The sequence below is a fragment of the Maylandia zebra genome, linkage group LG7, assembly GCF_041146795.1.
Source record: "Maylandia zebra isolate NMK-2024a linkage group LG7, Mzebra_GT3a, whole genome shotgun sequence".
In the NCBI taxonomy this organism is placed as follows: Eukaryota; Metazoa; Chordata; class Actinopteri; order Cichliformes; family Cichlidae; genus Maylandia; species Maylandia zebra.
In genome coordinates, this window is record NC_135173.1 from 57,428,624 (window position 1) to 57,448,707 (window position 20,084).

At 38.3% G+C, this 20,084-nt stretch overlaps 3 protein-coding genes across 6 annotated transcripts in view; all 3 read left to right on the forward strand.

The window, feature by feature from the left end:
- The window catches only part of rph3aa (rabphilin 3A homolog (mouse), a), a 48,036-nt gene extending 40,787 nt beyond the window's left edge, over window positions 1-7,249 (forward strand). For all 3 annotated transcript variants that reach the window (XM_076886754.1, XM_076886756.1, XM_076886755.1), the window contains exons 12-16: window positions 403-456; window positions 3,601-3,752; window positions 4,181-4,262; window positions 4,349-4,445; window positions 5,896-7,249. In XM_076886754.1, coding sequence (XP_076742869.1) covers window positions 403-456; window positions 3,601-3,752; window positions 4,181-4,262; window positions 4,349-4,445; window positions 5,896-6,029 — 519 coding nt within the window. In that variant the 3' untranslated portion in view covers window positions 6,030-7,249. The remainder of the gene's footprint in view (window positions 1-402; window positions 457-3,600; window positions 3,753-4,180; window positions 4,263-4,348; window positions 4,446-5,895) is intronic.
- Window positions 7,250-9,862: 2,613 nt separating this feature from the next.
- pla2g3 (phospholipase A2 group III) lies at window positions 9,863-18,137 on the forward strand. Of its 2 annotated transcripts, none has more exons than XM_004566948.4 (7): window positions 9,863-10,578; window positions 12,035-12,167; window positions 12,267-12,401; window positions 13,816-14,162; window positions 14,249-14,372; window positions 14,690-14,800; window positions 15,296-18,137. In XM_004566948.4, the coding sequence occupies exons 1-7, from the start codon at window positions 10,059-10,061 to the stop codon at window positions 15,510-15,512; spliced, it is 1,587 nt and encodes a 528-aa protein (XP_004567005.1). In that variant the 5' UTR covers window positions 9,863-10,058; the 3' UTR covers window positions 15,513-18,137. The 2 variants fall into 2 exon arrangements, with proteins under 2 accessions (XP_004567005.1, XP_076742872.1); XM_076886757.1 differs by having other exon boundaries at window positions 10,360-10,477.
- A 1,130-nt stretch (window positions 18,138-19,267) lies between these two features.
- Window positions 19,268-20,084, forward strand: part of ttc28 (tetratricopeptide repeat domain 28) — a 162,539-nt gene continuing 161,722 nt past the window's right edge. The window contains exon 1 of the mRNA XM_024803208.2: window positions 19,268-19,569. Coding sequence (XP_024658976.2) covers window positions 19,540-19,569 — 30 coding nt within the window. The 5' untranslated portion in view covers window positions 19,268-19,539. The remainder of the gene's footprint in view (window positions 19,570-20,084) is intronic.

The following is a 20,084-nucleotide window of genomic DNA, read 5'->3' on the forward strand; positions in this document are numbered from 1 at the left end:
CAAAACCTGAAATTAAAGATTACGAGGTACCCCAATACTTTGTCCATATAGTTTGCAGGCCATACATTGTAGAAGTGAAAGTCTTTGACGAATTGTTTGAAAAGTTCTAATAAATACTGGAAACAGGAAAGCATTTTCTACAGTATGACTGGATTCTGCTTGACACCTTAAGTTTTGTATGGTCTATGGAAATGGGATACAACATGTTACTTACTGATCTTTAACCGTGCTTAAATAGCTGTTTTCCCGGGTTTTAGTTCTTATACTAAGAAATGCTGAAGTAGTCCTTGAACAGGGACATTTCCTATTTTACTTCTATACACACAAACTAATGATAAAGGCTCTAGCTTCAATCATGATGAGGATGATGATGATAATGATGATGGTTTGCTCTCTGTACAGGTGAAGAAGGCTGTAGGAGGATCCATCCGTGGCATGGCTCTTTATGAGGATGATGTAAGACCTTCACATAGATCTTACCACTGTGCATTAGTTAATATACGTATTTAAAAAATAGAAATTAAAACATATAAGCTACATTTGTGTAAATGTAAAATATATAACATTACAAAGTTTCAAATAAAAATCAGGTAATATACTTAAGGCCACTGTTCCTTTTACAGGCATCTTCTATACTGATGTTACTTATGTTCTTTTATTCGATGTATCTTGCATTTGCTTATTTTCAGGTTTTATCTGAAGGATGTATGTATATACAGTGGGGCAAAAAAGTATTTAGTCAGCCACCGATTGTGCAAGTTCCCCCACTTAAAATGATGACAGAGGTCAGTAATTTGCACCAGAGGTACACTTCAACTGTGAGAGACAGAATGTGAAAAAGAAATCCATGAATCCACATGGTAGGATTTGTAAAGAATTTATTCGTAAATTAGGGTGGAAAATAAGTATTTGGTCACCTCAAACAAGGAAAATCTCTGGCTCTCACAGACCTGTAACGTCTTCTGTAAGAAGCTTTTCTGTCCCCCACTTGTTACCTGTATGAATGGCACCTGTTTGAACTCATCATCTGTATAAAAGACACCTGTCCACAGCCTCAAACAGTCAGACTCCAAACTCCGCCATGGCCAAGACCAAAGAGCTTTGGAAGGACACCAGGAAAAGTATTGTAGACCTGCACCAGACTGGGAAGAGTGAATCTACAATAGGCAAGCAGCTTGGTGTGAAAAAATCAACTGTGGGAGCAATCATCAGAAAATGGAAGACATACAAGACCACTGATAATCTCCCTCGATCTGGGGCTCCACGCAAGATCTCATCCCGTGGGGTCAAAATGATCATGAGAACGGTGAGCAAAGATCCCAGAACCACACGGGGGGACCTGGTGAATGACCTGCAGAGAGCTGGGACCAAAGTAACAAAGGTCACCATCAGTAACACACTACAACGGCAGGGAATCAAATCCCGCAGTGCCAGACGTGTTCCGCTGCTGAAGCCAGTGCATGTCCAGGCCCGTCTGAAGTTTGCCAGAGAGCACATGGATGATACAGCAGAGGATTGGGAGAATGTCATGTGGTCAGATGAAACCAAAGTAGAACTTTTTGGTATAAACTCAACTCGTCGTGTTTGGAGGAAGAAGAATACTGAGTTGCATCCCAAGAACACCATACCTACTGTGAAGCATGGGGGTGGAAACATCATGCTATGGGGCTGTTTTTCTGCCAAGGGGACAGGACGACTGATCCGTGTTAAGGACAGAATGAATGGGGCCATGTATCGTGAGATTTTGAGCCAAAACCTCCTTCCATCAGTGAGAACTTTGAAGATGAAACGAGGCTGGGTCTTCCAACATGACAATGATCCAAAACACACCGCCCGGGCAACAAAGGAGTGGCTCCGTAAGAAGCATTTGAAAGTCCTGGAGTGGCCTAGCCAGTCTCCAGACCTCAACCCCATAGAAAATCTGTGGCGGGAGTTGAAAGTCCGTGTTGCTCGGCGACAGCCCCAAAACATCACTGCTCTCGAGAAGATCTGCATGGAGGAATGGGCCAAAATACCAGCTACTGTGTGTGCAAACCTGGTAGAGACCTATAGCAAACGTTTGACCTCTGTTATTGCCAACAAAGTATTGAGTTGTATTTTTGTTATTGACCAAATACTTATTTTCCACCCTGATTTACGAATAAATTCTTTACAAATCCTACCATGTGGATTCATGGATTTTTTTTTTTCACATTCTGTCTCTCACAGTTGAAGTGTACCTCTGGTGCAAATTACTGACCTCTGTCATCATTTTAGGTGGGGGAACTTGCACAATCGGTGGCTGACTAAATACTTTTTTGCCCCACTGTATGTACTGTAGCCTAAAGTAGTTTCTTCAGATTCCCCGGCTTCAGCTCTTATGGTGAAGCCAAGTATTACCACTGCTTATTAACCACTGCTGTGCACTGCCTTTGTGCCAGACAATGACCTGATCACATACTATGTTAATTATATCAGACAGATGTTACTGATCATTTTTTATTTATTTATTTTACTTTTTCTGTCATCAGTTATATTCATTTAACAGCCATGGTAGATCTCACTTTTTTCTGTCCCAGTAATCCTTTTGTCTCATGTTATCTTACATAAAACTGGTCTGATGAGTTTCAGTAAGTTATACAGATATCTTACTATGTGGTTTTGGGAACAGGACACTTTGCCTCAGTAGATACTCAAATTGTGGTTTATTGTCTTTCAAATAAGGCATGAAAGTGGTTGCATCACTATCCAGGCAAAAACTATGAGTTTTCAGTTCAGTAAGAGAAAAACTTCAACTCATATTGGCACTATATAAAAAAATAAACAAAGCAAGAACATGGTGCTTTACATAGTAGGTTCAAGATTTTACTGTATTAAAAAGAGAATCCCAACATTTCTGTAATAGAAAGCAACTGGTGGCTTGAGATGAAGTCTCAAGTGAAATGACGCTAAAACTTGCTAAGTAAACACAGGCTGGAGAAAGATTATGGATGCTGGATACTGCGTGCATCCTTTTGTGAGATGAGCTGAAAATAGAGCTCTTTGGTCACAGTGACACTGCTTATGTTTAGAGAAACAAGGAAGTGGCGCACAACCCAAAGACAACTATCCACATTGTGAAACACACTAGGAGTACACTAAGAGTATTGTACTGTGGGGATGCTTCAATGCATCTGGAACAGAGAATCTTGTCAAGGTGGAAGGACTCATGAGGAAAAAATAATATGTGAAGATTTGTGTAAAATCTGTGGGGTGCCTGAAAACCAAGATCTATGCTGAAGACCATCAGATGTGGAGGAACTTATTTAACAGAACTTACTTAAAAAAAAAATTTCATAACGGGGTTCATAGTTTTATCCTCATTTGTACTTCTAGTTACATCTCAGACAGATGCAAATTCTCCAGCCATCGCAGAGTAAAACATAGGTCCTAGGACAGAACCCTGTGGAACTCCATGGTGAACTTTTGGGTAGAGATTTATCCCAGTGACATATTTTAGTGTGTTTACTACAAAGACAAATTTGTTGAAATAGTTTTCATTTATTTATGTTAAAGTTATTTGGTACATGAATTTGAATTTGAATTTGAATTTACATGTCACTTACGCATGTGTGTTCACAGCTGAAAGAAGTTGAAAACTCAGAGGAGAGGGGCCGTATCTTGATATCATTGATGTACAACAGCCAGCAGAGTCATTTGATAGTGGGTGTGGTCCGATGTGCTCACCTGGCTGCAATGGACTCCAATGGATACTCTGACCCGTTTGTCAAAGTGTATGTGTTTTTTCCAGCTGCATCTGCACTAATGTCACTACATAGATAAACTCTCTATGACAGTGGGGAAATCCTTTTTTCATTTGTTTGGTTTTTTTTACTTTGCTTTGCTAAGAATTGGACACAAGTATCAGTAACACATCTTGCCTCCTCAGTAAATATGAAGCTGGAGTGACAGTTTCTTAAGTTAACTAGCCTAGACCCGTCAAAGTTAAAAATATGGAATAAACTCAAAATAGACTTCTGATTATGATTATCACTGCTAATCTGACTTAACTGTTGAAATGTGCTTCGTTAACATTTAAATAGATGTTAAATTTTCGAGCAAAGTCAGTGAGCTCAACAAAGTAAATAAACATTCCCAGAAATCTTGAACTTCATTCCCAAGGGATGGCATTTTACCTTTGTTGTTCTGTCCTCTTTGATAGATGTCTCAAGCCAGACATGGGAAAGAAAGCTAAAAACAAGACACAGATCAAAAAGAAGACACTTAACCCAGAGTTTAATGAGGTGAGTCTGCGGATTTTGCCATTTTCTGCCCATCCAGATTTCACTCACAGTTTTGTAATAAACTTTCTTCTGTCACTATGTTATAGGAGTTCAGTTATGAAATTAAGCATGGTGAGCTAGCCAAGAAAACACTTGACATCTCAGTCTGGGACTATGACATGGGGAAATCCAATGATTTTATTGGTAAGTTAATAACTTTGATCACATATCCTTATTGATGCTTGTCCACTTCCTGATTTTTTGTATGTTTGTCACACTTAAATGTTTCAGATCATCAAACAAATTTAGACACAAAAGGCAGTCTCTAAATGAAGGTGTTTATTATTGAGAGGGAAAAAATCCAAACGTACATGGCCCTGAATGAAAAAGTGATTGTGCCCTAAACCTAATAACTGCTTGGGCCACCCTTAGCAGCAACAACTGCAATCAAGCGTTAGCGATAACTACCAATCAGAGAAAATTTGGGCCACTCATCTTTGCAGACTTGTTGTAATTCAGTCGCACTGGAGAGTTTTCAAGCATGAACCACCTTTTAAAGGTCATGCCACAGCATCTCAATCGGGTTCAGATCAGGACTTTGCCTAGGCCACTCCAAAGTCTTCATTTAGTTTTTCTTAAGCCATTCAGAGGTGGACTTACTATTGCGTCCTGGATCATTTGTCCTGCTGCAGAACCCAAGTGCCCTTCAGCTTGAACAGATGGCTGGACATTCTCCTTCAGGATGTTTTGATAGACAGCAGTGAACAGTGAAATTGAGCTCAACTCAATCATTCAGGACATCATTGGCTAATATTAAAATTTGTTTGATGATATAAAACATGTTAGTGCAACAAATATGAAAAACATTAGGAAATCGGGAAGGGGGCACACACTTGTTACACTACTGTATTGATGTAGCCACTGTTGTATCACGTATTTGTTAGTTAAGTCCAGTCATGAAGCCACAATCTGGCTGTTGTAACTGCCATCACCATGGTGTTTTGGATGTTGAAAGTGAGGGGTGGATCTGAGTGTTCTAATGAGTAGTCAATCACAGGATGTTAGCTAATAAGAATGCTCTGGTTTATCCTCTTTTCTGACTCTAATAAGTACCATAAACTATAAAAAGAACTTAATGTTGTAGTTAGTATAACTTGAAACCAGTATTAAAAGCCATGAACTCACTTGGAACTGCTGAGAATTGTTTGCCCACAGACATATATAACCGTCACTTTTTTTCCTACCAGAGAACCCCCTTGCTGGCGAGTTCAAAGACAAAGATTTGAAGCCCTTCTTGCATAGGTTTCACTTATAAGACCACGTATCTGTGTCTGTCTTTTACATGCAGTCAATTCTGTAAGCTCCTAATGTTGTGCATTATTAGACTTATTAGTGTCACAAAGATTTTCATTTTTCTGTCCAGGCAATTTATATAGAAGTTGGCCAATTATCAGAAAACCATTGACTGATCTTAGCACAGTTTGACCACTACACAATTCTAAAGCCCAGCCCACAGCTATACATCTGCCTTGTTTTAGGAACCCTCAGATGTGAACATGCTGCCACTGCAAGTATTATAAATTTAGAAATAAGCTTGTACATAATGAAATAGACAAATATTCATCTTTTATAATGGTTTCCTTTCTACCTTCAGGTGGCTGTCAGTTAGGCATCCAGGCTAAAGGAGAGTGTTTGAAGCACTGGTATGAATGCCTCAAGAATAAAGACAAGAAGATTGAGCGTTGGCATGTTCTTCTAAATGACAACACCACTCAGTTTGAGGATTGAAAGTTAAAATCTTCAACTCTTGTCTGTATTTTTTTCTCCATATCTCTCTGTAAAATGTCTTCCATGAGTGCAGGTAGACAAATAATGTACTCTTGCTTTCAATGTAGTTTGCTGCAAAATGCTATATGAAAGCTTCATTTTAAGCACTATTGTTTTTTGTGACCAACATGGATGTTGACCTTTATGCTTTTTGTCAAAAGGAGTTTATCATATCATAAACTGTATCAGACTATAAACAAATATTCTGACATGCAGTAATGTTTGAACTGATTATCGTGTTTTATGGACAAGATAACAGCCCTTTATTTTCGTCATCAAGTCAAGTATCTACAGAACTTACACATACTGATATTGATATGTATCCATGTCACCTAAGGTCATGTGTTATCATCTGATTTTCCATATTGTTTGGGTATGGGTGTTATGTTTTTATTTTCATGTGTTGTGGTACATATTTATTCTGCTTTATGCATCTGTTAAATATTACGTTAGGCACTGCAGTGAACAATCATTTGTTTTGCATGTGACATGCAGATAACATACTGTTTTCCATATCTTCATGGTCGCTACATCACCTTCTTCCATGCATGTGGGGAGTATTCAACAACCTAAAATGTTTCTGCATGAAATTATAATAATGATTATTTCAAAAACAAGTTTAATTATGCAGTGGCTGTTAGGTTGACCAGATCCTAGGAAACTAAATGTGGGGAAAAGGCACAATGTGGCCTGTGTGAATTTGAACCCAGAGACTAAGGGTTATACCTCATGTTCAGTTGTTCAGAATATTTAAACGGACAACACTGTTCTGTCTAGTATTCATCTTTGGAGTTGAAAAGGTGTTCATCCATATATACTGGCAAATCTATTATTGATCATTTTTCTTGTTCTATTTTTTGTGAGACTTTTAGGAGATGAGTTTGGTAAACAAGAACTAATAGAACTAATTAAAATGTGTGACATTGTCTAAATATATGAATATATAGGAAGAGGGAGTTAAGGGCTTAAGTAAGGGTTCCACTTTATGTCCAGTCTCACATAAAGTGGAATATCTGGTCACCGGAAGTTCTGTTTTTGGAATATGATGAAATATTGCTCCACGGGTATATCTTATATACATTTGCAGGTTGTTTTCAGTTACATATTCAACATTGTCCTGTCTGTACTGATATTGGTGCATGTCTGTAGCAACACATGGCTAATAAATAAAGACCTGATGAAACTTGCTCGGCATTTGTTGTGTATGACATGGCATAAACTTTGTCTGAATCAGGTGAGGTTCAAACCAATCAGCTCAGACAGACACGCAGCTGAAAAATTTGTGAACTTTGACTTCTCCTGATAAAACTTCTTCTGTCTAACTGGGGGAAAGTTTATAGACTCATTACACTCTAAAAAAGTCTGATCTTGAATGATCTACGAGCTATGATCTCACTTTTGATGTTATCAGAAAGGTTCTACCACAGCTGAAAAGATAGGCCTGGCAAGAACTCCAATATTTACATTTCAACTCCAAGACCTTCAGACAGAGCAAAAGGCTGTGTAGAATTAAGCTGTGAAACTCTGCAAAGGTCTGCATCAAACTATATAATGGCAAAGAACACTTTACTGACTCTAGAAAAAAAATGCAAACACAAAAACCAAGAGCAAAAAATGTCAACACACAAACACATTACAGACCATTACAACAAAAAGATAAGGAGACTAAATGAATATATAAAGATAAGCAAAACAATCACAGGAGCAACACACGAGAGACAACAATGATGTAATAAAATGGCTATAAAAATGCAAAATGGCTACTAAGTGACACAAAATGACACAAAAATCACAAGAAGGGATAAAGACAGATGACCTGGTAATAAAAGAAGCAAACAGAGAACAGAAAAAGAGAAAAAGGATAAAAGATGACCACAACAGTAAACAAAATCACCAAAAGAGAGGTGAAATGACAATAAAATAGACAAAGAGGAAACCTACTATAATGAGAGGTTAAAAAGACAATCGCAAGGGGAGACTCAATGACTACAAACAAAACAACCACAAAAAAAGAACAAAAAAAATCATAAGAAATAGAGCAATGTAGCATAAGTATGCAAGCTTGCAAAAACAAGATGCAAAAGGACTACAGAGAGTGGCAGTCATTGAAAAATAAAATAAAAGCTGCTAAAAAAGACAAAATGACCCTGGAACGAGACAAGCGGAGTGGAAAAAAAAGGTCAAATGGACACAAAACGCCATCTGTGGTCTTTCATTTTTTTAGTTCAAGTATCTTCTGTAGGTGAGGATGTTTCTGGGTCCACGGATTATATAAGATTACAGATTATATTTTTCTCTATCACAAAACTATGTCAACACTCAAATACTATTTTAGGCACACTTGAAGAGAACAGTCTGCCTGGTTGGGCTGCTCACTGCAATACAGTTACTGGCCACATCATTAGGTACACCTGCTTAACGCCTCATTAACACAAATATGTAACCTGCAGATCCCATGGAAGAAACTCAGTGCATTTTGCATGTAGACATGGTCAGGACTGCTGAAGTTACAACTGAGCATCAAAATAGGTGATTTCAGTGATTTTGAACAAAGCATGCTTGTTGGTCTGTGCCAAACAGGCAGCTCTGAATATTTCAGATCCTGTTCTATTGGGGTTTTCCTATTCAACTATCTCTCCCAAAATATCCACTGAACAGCAGTTCTCACCTTGTTGATGCCAGCAGACAGAGAAGAATGGACGGGCTGCTTCAAGCTGAGAGAGAGGCAGCAGTAACTGAAATAACCAGTCATTACAGCCAAAGTATATAGAAGAGTATCTCTGAATGCGTAGCACATTCAACCTTGAATCAGAAGGGCTACAGCAGCAGAAGACCACACTAGGTGACGCTTCTGGCAGCTAAGAACAGGAATCCGAGGCTACAGTTTGCATCAAATTATCAAGAGTTTTTTTCTTGTCATGCTTTGGACCCCTTAGTATAAACTGAGTACCATTTAAACTTCTCAGCCTAACTACTCAGTGTTGTTGAGGACCTTTATAACCATACATCTTCTGATAGTTGCTTCCAGCCAGATAACGCTCCGCATTACAAAGCTCAAATCTTCTGACACTGGTTTCTTGACAATGAGTTCACTGTACTCAGATGGTCCCCACTGTCACTACATCTCAAACCAACAGATCCCCTTTGGGATGTGGTTGAACTAGAGTTACATCATGGATGTGTAATTGACAGCTCCTGTCAACATGGAGCAAAATCTTTGAGGAATATTTCTAACAGCTTGTTGAATTTATCCCATAAAGGATTAAAAGCACAACAGAATCTGGCACCAGCCTAGTGTACCTAACACTAATGACATAACCTGTGATTAGAGATCATAAGAGGGCAGTGCTTCACTTTAGGTCAATTAAAAAAAAAGATTGAGAAATAGTAGTAAAAGGTCCATAATCCAAAAGCAGGCAGGCTTTTGGATTATGGTTTAAAAGTTTCTGTCTTGACATAGGTTGGAGAAAGTGAGAAAGGACTGAATATAAAAGCAAATCTCCCAGGAGTTCCAAGAGATTTCCATCTGTCAGTCAGAAAACACTGATAAGGTTGTCAGAATGTTTTTGGGGCGTGTCTATCACTTTTAAAGATACATTTGTAGATTGGTAGCAGCGTGCTGCCTGTGGGTATGTGTCTGGGTGGGTTTGGTGAGTGTTGTCAATAGTGTGTATCATGGTCACTGTCTGTGATGTGGGACAGATAGTGTGTGTGTGTCCTTGCTTGGCTGTGTGGGGGCGGGAGTAAAGTGTTTGGCTATGCTAACAGGTCACATGGGTGGTTTGGATATTGTGTTTATTTTAGTACCACCGGATCACCCGAGCACTCTCCTCCTCCTCTACCACCCCCCTCCTCCTCTTCTCATTTAAAATCGACCTGGAATCTGTCGATCTGTCCGTAAGTCCTCAGAGAGTGAAACAACAATACTGAAGTGAAACCGTTTCCCAGCCTGTTTCCTTCAGCTGCTTTCCTCCTCGACCCGCCGCCACCATGATGCGCATCGCTCCACTTGTTACTCTCATCTGCACATCATTACTCCTGAGCTGCACCGCAGCAGCAGCCTCGGTTCTCTGCACGTGGACTAAAGTTTCTGCTAACGGAGAAATGCACTACAATTTTCTCCGTAGCGACCCGCAGCAGACCCCTCCATGTCTGCGGCTGTACCACACCGCCTGGTCCGGGGAGCGCGCTCTGCTTGGCTGCACTTGGAGCGACGACACAGCGGTGACCCAGAACTATTTGTCTCTGTGCCGGGAGCGCGCGCGGGGCTTTTCAGAGCATCCGAATGAAAATGTCCATTTGGACTCCGTGTTAGAGACAGAAGGGCAGTGCGTCTCCCTGGCGTCTCTCGGGGAACCCACAGGAAAGAGGTCGGTGAGGAGTGTTCGTGTTCAAGGTCAAGATGAGAGGTCAGAGGTCAGCATACATAAGCGTGTAAAGCGCGGTTTTATTGTACCCGGGACTCTCTGGTGCGGCTCTGGCAACAAGGCACCCTCATATTCAGATCTGGGTATGTGGATCCATGAACTCCGTTTTTGAACTTATGTACAGGGAGTGCTTCCCACCTTTGGAGCCTTAATACTAAAGTTTGCTCTAACATTTAAAGGATAAAAAAACAAAACTATGTTTAATTTTTCTTCTGAATTTTTTCTTTCAATTCTGATTGATCTGTTGGGCACGACTTGCTATGGTGCTCACAAGTACATATTTTTCATTTCTTTCAAAAGTTGGAAACCAGTGATATGGGGTTAAAAATACTCTGTGTTAATGAGTTGATGAAACAAGTTTAGCAAAAAGTTAAGTTATTACACATGCAAGAGACAGACTTAAAATGAGCAAAATGAAAGCCACAGACAGTGAACTATGTTAGCCCCTTCTCTCCCAAACTCCAGAAACAGCCTAGGGACATATATTTCCCATAATTCAACTAACTGACCTCTGCCTTTCTTGCTTGCTAAATCCTTGTGTTTAGTATTCATCTTTTAAAGTGTGTCTCTACATAAAGTGTAGCTAATTTCATTTATAAATGCCAAAATTAAAAATTAGTCTCACAATGGGTCCAGGGTAGATATTTTATCCATGAAGAAGATAAGGAAAAACTGAAATAGATGGATGGCATGCAGTACATATAGATATAGACAGAAAAAGTAGTGGGTGTTCCCTCTTCTGTGTAATATCACAGCTGTACTCTCTGGAGCTGAAAAGTGAGGCTTATGCAGAAGTGCCAAAAACTACAGTTGCTTTACTTCCTTCTTCAAAAGCCCTCTTCTTTAAATAGAGAGTAGATTCCCATACTAAAAAAGCAAAACATCCCTGCATTAAAAAGTATGTTTACAGCCCGTTACAAAAATTTCTATGGGGAATAATTCTCCCCTTGATATTCCAGGATATGGCTGCTTTGACAGGTATGTCATTGCTAATAGCTTTCTGCTAATGTTCACCTCTGCTAGCCCTCTTGTCTGCTAATTTTAGTCACTAAAATGACCATTTAGACTGTCTTTAATTTGAATGAAATTCAATAATTTTCTGAAGAAGCATTTAAAAAGTTGATATTATTATACATATATTTTTACCTGTTTGAAGTTTCAGTTTTTCACAGCAAACAAAAAGATAAATCCACACTTCCTTAACAAGGCAATAAACCTTATTCAGGTTTTTGGGTAAATAATATATGTAAATGTTATATTTTATTTATATCTATCTATCTATCTATCTATCTATCTATCTATCTATCTATCTATCTATCTATCTATCTATCTATCTATCTATCTATCTATCTATCTATATATATATATATACTTGTGGCACACTTAAAGAATGGGAACAAACCCAAGAACATTACTGACAGAAAGGAAAAAACAAAACAATGATCACAACAAGTAAACTGACATTTACATTTTGGAGAGTTTCAATCATGTTACAGTCTTTTAATCCACACCTTCTATATATGTTTTGACCTGTTGCAGGAGTGTTTTCAGAGACCGACCGTTGCTGCCGGGAGCACGATCAGTGCAGACACACCATCCTGTCCTTTCACTCAGAGTTTGGCATTTTCAACAGCAACATCTTCACCATGTCTCATTGTGACTGTGATAACAAGTAATTATCCTATCCTTTCCTGATTATTTTTCAGCTGGTTTGTTGCATGTGCTTTGATGTTGATTCTTTCTTAAAATGATGGCATCAAATATGTTAAAGGTTTCGAAGTTGTTTGGTGGAGGCGGATGACGGCATAGCTGATGTAGTGGGATATACCTTCTTTAACCTGCTGAAGATGCACTGCTTTACATTCTCCCACCGGCTTCAGTGTACACAGAGAAACTGGTTTGGAATGTAAGTAAAGCTGTGATGGAAATAAAATGACTTTGTGTAATTGTGAAGGTCTATGATTCATCCAGTATTGTTATTTCTCCCTGACCTCTCATGGTATCCAGCCATTATAGTTTTATTTGTTCTGGGTTTGAGGCATCTGTCCCTTAGATTGCGAGCAGGTTTACAAATTGCTTTGGTAGTTCACTACTTTGGTCGAGATAAAGCTAATTGGATCTCAAGCTAATTACAGGAAACAGTGGAGACTTTCGCCTCTTTTTACATCTAGAAAAAAAGTCTGAAAAGCATATACCTGGACTAAAGGTAATATCTTTGATAAGGTGTCATCTTTTTGACCCAGTTTTACTGAGTCAGAAAGAAAAAAAAGCTAGCCTGACTCTATCAGCCAACTAACCAGCTAACTTAAATTAACTCCATACTTATTTACCTCACCTGTAATGTCAAAACACCAAGCTACATTTTCTTTTTTTTTCCATGCAAGACCAAGTTTTAAGATAATTTTTCATATGACAAAAATGGATTAGTTCAAACAATTTAGTCAGGCAACTTAATTCTAGGTTTGGCTATAGCCAAATTGAGAGTTTTTGAGTGTGTAGCTAAATCCAAACTAATTATCTAGTGAATATTATAGTTTACATATACAGCTAATCAATACATAAAGCATGAAGTATTGATTATTACTAAAACTAGATAAGCTTGCCATTACTCCTTGTTTTCAGCAACAGATAGATAGATAGATAGATAGATAGATAGATAGATAGATAGATAGATAGATAGATAGATAGATAGATAGATAGATAGATAGATAGATAGATAGATAGATAGAAGTCTGCTTGTAGTGAAGTCTCTCATCCTCTATGACCTCTTTAAACGATTAGTTGATGAGTTCATGGCTTCAATCACTAGTTTCCAGACTTAGTGAATACCTCACTAAGTAATAGGCGAAGTCACTGTAGCTAAGTGTCTTCTATCCTGTCTTCCTTCTCTCCCCCCAACCGTTTGCAGCAGATGACCCCGCCCCTCCCTGAGCCTGGTTCTGCCGGAGGATATTCTTCCTGTTAAAAGGGAGTTTTTCCTTCCCGCTGTTGACAAAGTGCTTGCTCATAGGGGGTTATTTGATTGTTTGGTTTTTCTCTGTATGTATTATTGTAGGGTCTACCTTACAATATAAAGTGCCTTGAGGTGACTGTTGTTGTGATTTGGCGCTATATAAATAAAATTGAATTGAATTGAATTAAGTCCATCTTTTCTATACAGTTTATAGATTTGATCTCTTTTGGTTCAGACTGGTTTCAGGCTGGTATTTGTAACTTAATTTTGATCTGAGAGAAAGCATCCATCTTCCAAGTCAACACTTGGGAACAATAAGAAAACTAAATATTTCTGTAATTTTTTCGTCCTTTGGGTTCACTTGCAGGTGTAAGGAGACTAAAATGGCTCTGTATGCTGAGGTTCATTCACCCATATTGTTCAAATCTAAGCCAACAGATGAAACCATGAACAGCTCCGTGATCAATTCTACCACAACTGCAGAACTCCTAGAGAATAGCACTTCAGATTTACAGCTTTCCTCCAATACTGCTGCTGCATTCACAGTCCCTACACCCTTTGCCTCCATCATTCCTCTCACTAACGCTACAACATACACAGGCAGTAATGCAACAGAGACACCTTTGGGATCTGTTCCTGACAGAAGAGAAAATCTGGAGAACATTGTACCAACCAAAAATCATACTGTGACTGAAGTAGGCCCTGATATCACAGGTATTTGATACTAACCACATCTCAGTATATTCACTGATTTTCCTACAACAGAGTAACTGACCACTTCTGCCGATGCTTCTCTACAGCAATGTCATGTGGTATCTATAAGGATATCGATGAGTGTAGGGACAAGATCCCATCCCAGCATGAGAAATATGGCTTCTACAACCAGGAGCCAAAGACACTTTACCACTGCAACTGTACTGTCAGGTAAGGCAACACACTGTGTAAATTCTCTGTATTATTACCAGTACAGGGAAGTCATACGGAGAATTTTTACTTGCTTTTTTTTCTAGAATAATCTGATCGGGGGTAATTTTTCAGCATGTGTCACACCATATCTAAAATACACACATTTACTTAGTAATTACAGGGCATGTGCAAACACTGAGATAACAGCGCACTCGGCTTTGTTCTGCTTTGATACTCTCTCCAGTTCTCTTTTTGTTCTAGTGGCCTTTTCATATGCTCTCTGCCTTTGTCATGTGCTCGGACATTTCATTTGACTGGGCTTTTTGTACTTCTAGAATATTCCAGACTTTGGCTAAACAGAGACAACTGACCAAAGTGCAAGCTCATCTTCTGGGACATGTGTCTCAGTCCTGCTTCCTGCTTGAGGAATGCACGGCAGACAGCAAGTAAGTATACAAACATATACAGTAGATATATTTAACTGGCCTAGCTTTAAAGAATATAATACAGTTATATCACTGTGTATAACAGAAGAAGTCAGATCAAGTACACAGTCACTATGACTGATATATTATGACATAGCATTAATGGTCAAAATGGCCATGCATCAGTCTGTGGACATGGAGCTATAATTCTAAATCTTTCATATACAGCTACATATTTTAGTTTGGTGCCTAAAAAAATGGAAATACTGATCATCGGATCATGAGATGATGCTACACACATTTCCATTGCATACAGTGATTTAAAATACATGTTCAGCCGTGCATTCTCTTAAGCTTTATACTTGTTCTGTATGTAAATAATCCCATGTAGTGGATGATTAGAAAAACTGCATGAAATATACATTTTTAAGTAAAGTAAAGGTATGTCAACTCTAACACTAAAACTAAATACTAAGTAGCATCACAAAACATTTGTTCTTCTGCTTCATTCAACAGCTGTACTCTAGTCGTGGTAAAAGCCGAGCTTCCTCAGCAGGATCAGTGGACCAGCGTAGCAGTGGAGGAGCAACACCATCTACAGGCAGTACAACTGAACCTCAGGAGGCCAAACCCAAGGAGAGCTAAGAGAAAAGACAGAGAAGTGAGGCTCCACAAACTGTGTCTGAGATTGACCCGACGCAGACAAATGAAGAAGAAGAGAAAAAATGTCTAAAGGGAAAAAACCTCGTCCTAATGTTCAATATTATATACGTAAGACACTATGAAATCTATTTTCACATGGATTAGCAAAAAATTTTCCTGTTCATTTCCTGATGAATCTTCTTCACAGTCAGTCTCTCTTATGGAAAGCTTTATTTGTCTTTACGCTCAAGTCTTTCTGTCAATAATGACTAACAGGACAACTTCAACTCTCGTTTGATGTTCTAAGGCCTGCACAGATCATGTTAATTTGATTTAATTAATTTTTAGATCAGCAATACAAACTTAGAAGATTTATTTCCACTGACTTTATACTATTTAGGCAAAACCTACAGAGAAGGAAATATATATATATATATGTGTATATATATATATTTTTTGTTACAATTCTTTATTTATTATCCAATACTGAAAACTTTGGATTACTATGAAATATTGTACTGTGTATTTATGGTGTCTACTATATGGGATGTTGTGGAGGTTGTACCTAAGGAACAAAATGGCCTTGTTGAGGACAAGATAAACTTATTCCTAAAGTGTAACAGAAATGTTGGTAGGTCTTAGCAGGACACCATAGTTTTTTACTAACTAACATTTAATAAGAAGAGCATTTTATTGAGGTGTGCAAGTTCAAGAGCCAGCTGTAATAATCCATGCTGGCAAACTATAATGACTCACTGCAGTAACTCAATTCAGCTGAGCCATTGTTAAAATGAATAGTAACACATGTGCTTCTCCTGAGATGACAGATGGAGATATCTGCCATGAAAACACATCTCATTAAAAAGGAGGAGCTTTGGCTGTCCTGGAAGAAAGGTTACTGTTGACCTCAGTATTCACAGAATAAAATCATGGTTGCAGTTCTGTACCCTATACTGTAGATGCGTTTTATATTCATGTTTCAGCACATGTGTAGCCTATATGTAAGTATTTGCACTGTACTGTATGAGTTGCAGAATGCTGCAAATTATGTTGTAAGTAAAGCTATGAAAGAGAAAAAATTACTTACCGGTAAATAGCTGTACGTAAGAAATAAATGTTGAAATGTACTTTATGTTGTAAGATGTAAAAAGAAAAAAAATAACTAATTAGATTTAAAAACAGTAGTTTGTTAAGATATATTGTTAAATGTTAAGATACATTGTTATCATTGTCTTCTTTGTACCTGTTAATTTTATGACTTGAATGCTATATTTTTGCTACGCTGTGAAGGATTGCAATGTAGATTTTGCTTAATGTTCTCAAAATAATTGAGATTATTATTATATATTATTATTATTGTTATTACTTTTGTTAACAGTTAAACGAGACAATCAATATCATTCTCAACACTGTATGGTAAATGTGAGGCTAAGGACTGCAGTGATGAATGCAGCTTAGGCTAAAGACTGAAAGCCGTTACTAGCAATACCCAGAGTAGTGTTCACTAACAAGTTTGCTTAATCTATAAGAAAAATGTAAATGTTAGAGTTATGTCAGAGTTACTTCAAGCAAACAAATAGTTTCTCCCTGTTTTGCATAGACCTGCTAGCTAATTTTAAGTTTAGCCAAACTTTCAAGATTTATTTGCGCAGTGTAAAACATAAAATGAAACCTATTTAACATCTTGAGAGTTCCAGATCTTAAATGTCACATGTTGAGCTTTAGAGGTGTTTGTCAGTAGGCATCATTACTGACATAAAAACAGAATCAGACTGGCTATTATCCTGCTTCTACTCTTTAAGTTAGGCATCTCTTCACATAAACTGCATATGTCCACATCACAAGCATGAGCGTAATATTTAACTATACAAATAAGAAACAAAATGCATTTATAAAAATGACGGCCTCAGTTTTTTGCCACAAATGAGTAAGTAAGACATTTGGCCTGCACTCTCTGCCTCTCTGTACTGGCTGCCTATGTCTTTTAGAGTTCATTTTAAAATTCTCATGTTTGTTTTTAAATACCTTCACAATCTTGCCCCGCCTTACCTCTGTGAGCATCTTCATCCCCACACACCCTGTCAGTCTCTCAGGTCAGCTGACCAGCTGCTCCTGGAGGTACCGAGATCCAGGAGGAAGCTCAGAGGGGCCTTTTCTATTGTGGGTCCTGAATTATGGAATAATTTGCCCTTGCATGTTAGAGAGGCCCCTTCACTGTCCACTTTTATTCTTTGGCTTTTAACCTCAGTGAGACTTAGTTTCTCTTGTAACTAAATTAGTTATTTAATTAAGTATTTTACTTTTTCTTTTATTTGGCTTTTTATTTATATCTTATGTGACTTTATTATATAGTTCCAATGTACAGCACTTTGTGTCAGCTGTGGTTGTTTTAAAGTGCTTTATAAATAAAGGTGATGATGATAATGCGGGACACCTTTGCGACCTCGCTGGATTTTTTTTGTGTGCAATTTTGCATGCTTTCTTTTTTTTTTCAGTGCATTGTGTTCTGCGTCCTGACCTGACCTGAATACAGGGTTTGATCTTTGGTTTCATTGTATAATACTGGACTTTTTTTTCTACGAAGGTTGGAACTTTGAGAGTGTTTAAAAAAGAGAGAAAAGTGTGAAAATGTTAATGCCTGTCTGAGAAAAGTGTATAAAATGTGTAGTGAGGGGCTTTACAGCCCTAAAACATCTGTAATAATTGTAAAAAATAAAGCTGGCTACTTTGTGGATTTCACCTATCGCGGATTATTTTTTAGAATGTAACTCCCGCGATAAACGAGGGGCCATTGTATATGCAAATGGAGCTCCTTCTGGATGATTCAGAATGTGGGATCGTCACGTGGTTCCTTTAGGAGACAGTGCTCAGTTTTTTGTTAATGTCTGGTCAATAAATGCTTTGATCTAAAGTAGTTTTCACACCACAGTGAAGTGTACAGTATTAGTAGTTAAAAGTTAGTAGTTTATGTATAATTCCATAAAATATTCAAAAATCAGTATCAACAAAGAGCCTTACCTACCTTCTTGATATTTTAGTTTGTATTACCACAGTCAAAGAGGCTAATTTGTTTTGTTAGTGGGCCATCTTTAATATACAGGTAACATCGGGTAACTCTTTCCTTCCACCCAGAGCATGCCTCAACTTCTTCCTGAACTCTGTGCAACATTCTTCTTTCTTCAACTTCTTTCACTTACTCCTTGCCTCTGCCTTCACTTTCTTCCTCTTCTTAATGTACAAAGGCATCCTACAGACAACCATCTGATGCTGTTTAGCGACATTCTCCTCTGACACCACCTTGCAGTCTCCTATATCTTTCAGATTGCACATTTTGCATAAGATGTGGACCCTCTGTGTGCACCTTCCTCATCTCTTATATGTCACCCTGTGTTCTTCCCTCTTCTTAAAGTGCATGTTTAGTACAGACATTTTCATCCTTTTTGCAGAATGTACTATTATCTATCCATCTGGATTTCTCTAACACCTTACCTACTAAATACCTCTGTTCCCTTTGTCTACATGTCCATAGAATTTTACACCAATCACAATAATGTTAATAATGTTTCTTCCAGTCTAAAGTCTTTTTAAACAAACGTTATTTTTAACCGTATAGGGCACTAGCACTCGGAGTAGGTGGCTATATTCTACAATAGACTCCAAATGCTATAAAATAATATATTTTTAAACAAGTCCTCATTCCTACACAAAGTATGGCTTCCTGTTAACATACTACACCAACACAGAGTAAAAGTCTGCTGAAATGAATATCTGTCAGGTAACTCAACTCCTCTCTGATGTCATGAAGAGTAATTGAAACCTTGCTGTGAGCTGGTGAGCCGACCGGATCCCCGCCTCTCACCGGACAAAAATTCCGCTATGGGGAGAAGTTCGCCTGTGGGAACATGGCGCACGCAGTCTGGATTAACTTTCACTCAGAGAAACTTTGGAGCACCGCTGCATAGCACACAAGCCTCTCACTCTCAAGTTTATTGGTAACATATACCGCTGGATAACCTACAGTGGACTTGTACCCTGGCTTTGGATGACTGTTTTTCTCTGTCTCTCTGCTGCTGCTGCGGGATGAAAGTTTAGAGCTCCGGTCGCCGGATTTAGCAGAGATGGAAAAGCCAAGAACGAGGAAAGAGAAGGTAAGGCTAGTGGAAACAGTCGCTTTATTTTGTGGTTTCACAGAGGACACAAACCGCGGCTGCTCAGCGCCATCGGTAAGAGGCTGGGAAGAGAAAAAAAAAGTCGCTTACACACAGACATCTCACGATGAGCTGCCATCGTGCAGGGCTTATTTTGAAACATGGAGTTCATAGACAGCTCCATCTGAGCTCTGACAGGCTCATTTATACCTGTGGATGTTGTGAAACAGATTTTTATTTACTAATACAACTAAAAACAGAATAGAATAGAAGTGCATCTTTACTGCACGTATTCCTTAAATGCATACAAGGAAGACTAAAAGGGAAACGACATTATAGGAACACCATGGAATACAAAAGACATAAACAAAGGAGCTCATTAAGTTGCCAACTGTAATTTTACTGTAAGTTGTTTTTACAGCGTGAAATATATCAGAATGTAGAAAGCAAATTAAAGTTACAGTAAAGTCAGTACAAAAAACAAAAATGAAAGTGTCAAGGCGCAGACACGAGTT

Excerpts from the sequence above, each read along its gene's own strand:
- pla2g3 (XM_004566948.4), top strand. The coding sequence starts at position 10,059 with ATGATGCGCATCGCTCCACTTGTTACTCTCATCTGCACATCATTACTC. Across the intron at positions 14,163-14,248 it reads AGTAGGCCCTGATATCACAG|CAATGTCATGTGGTATCTAT; the intron begins GTATTTGATACT and ends GCTTCTCTACAG. Across the intron at positions 14,801-15,295 it reads GAATGCACGGCAGACAGCAA|CTGTACTCTAGTCGTGGTAA; the intron begins GTAAGTATACAA and ends TTCATTCAACAG.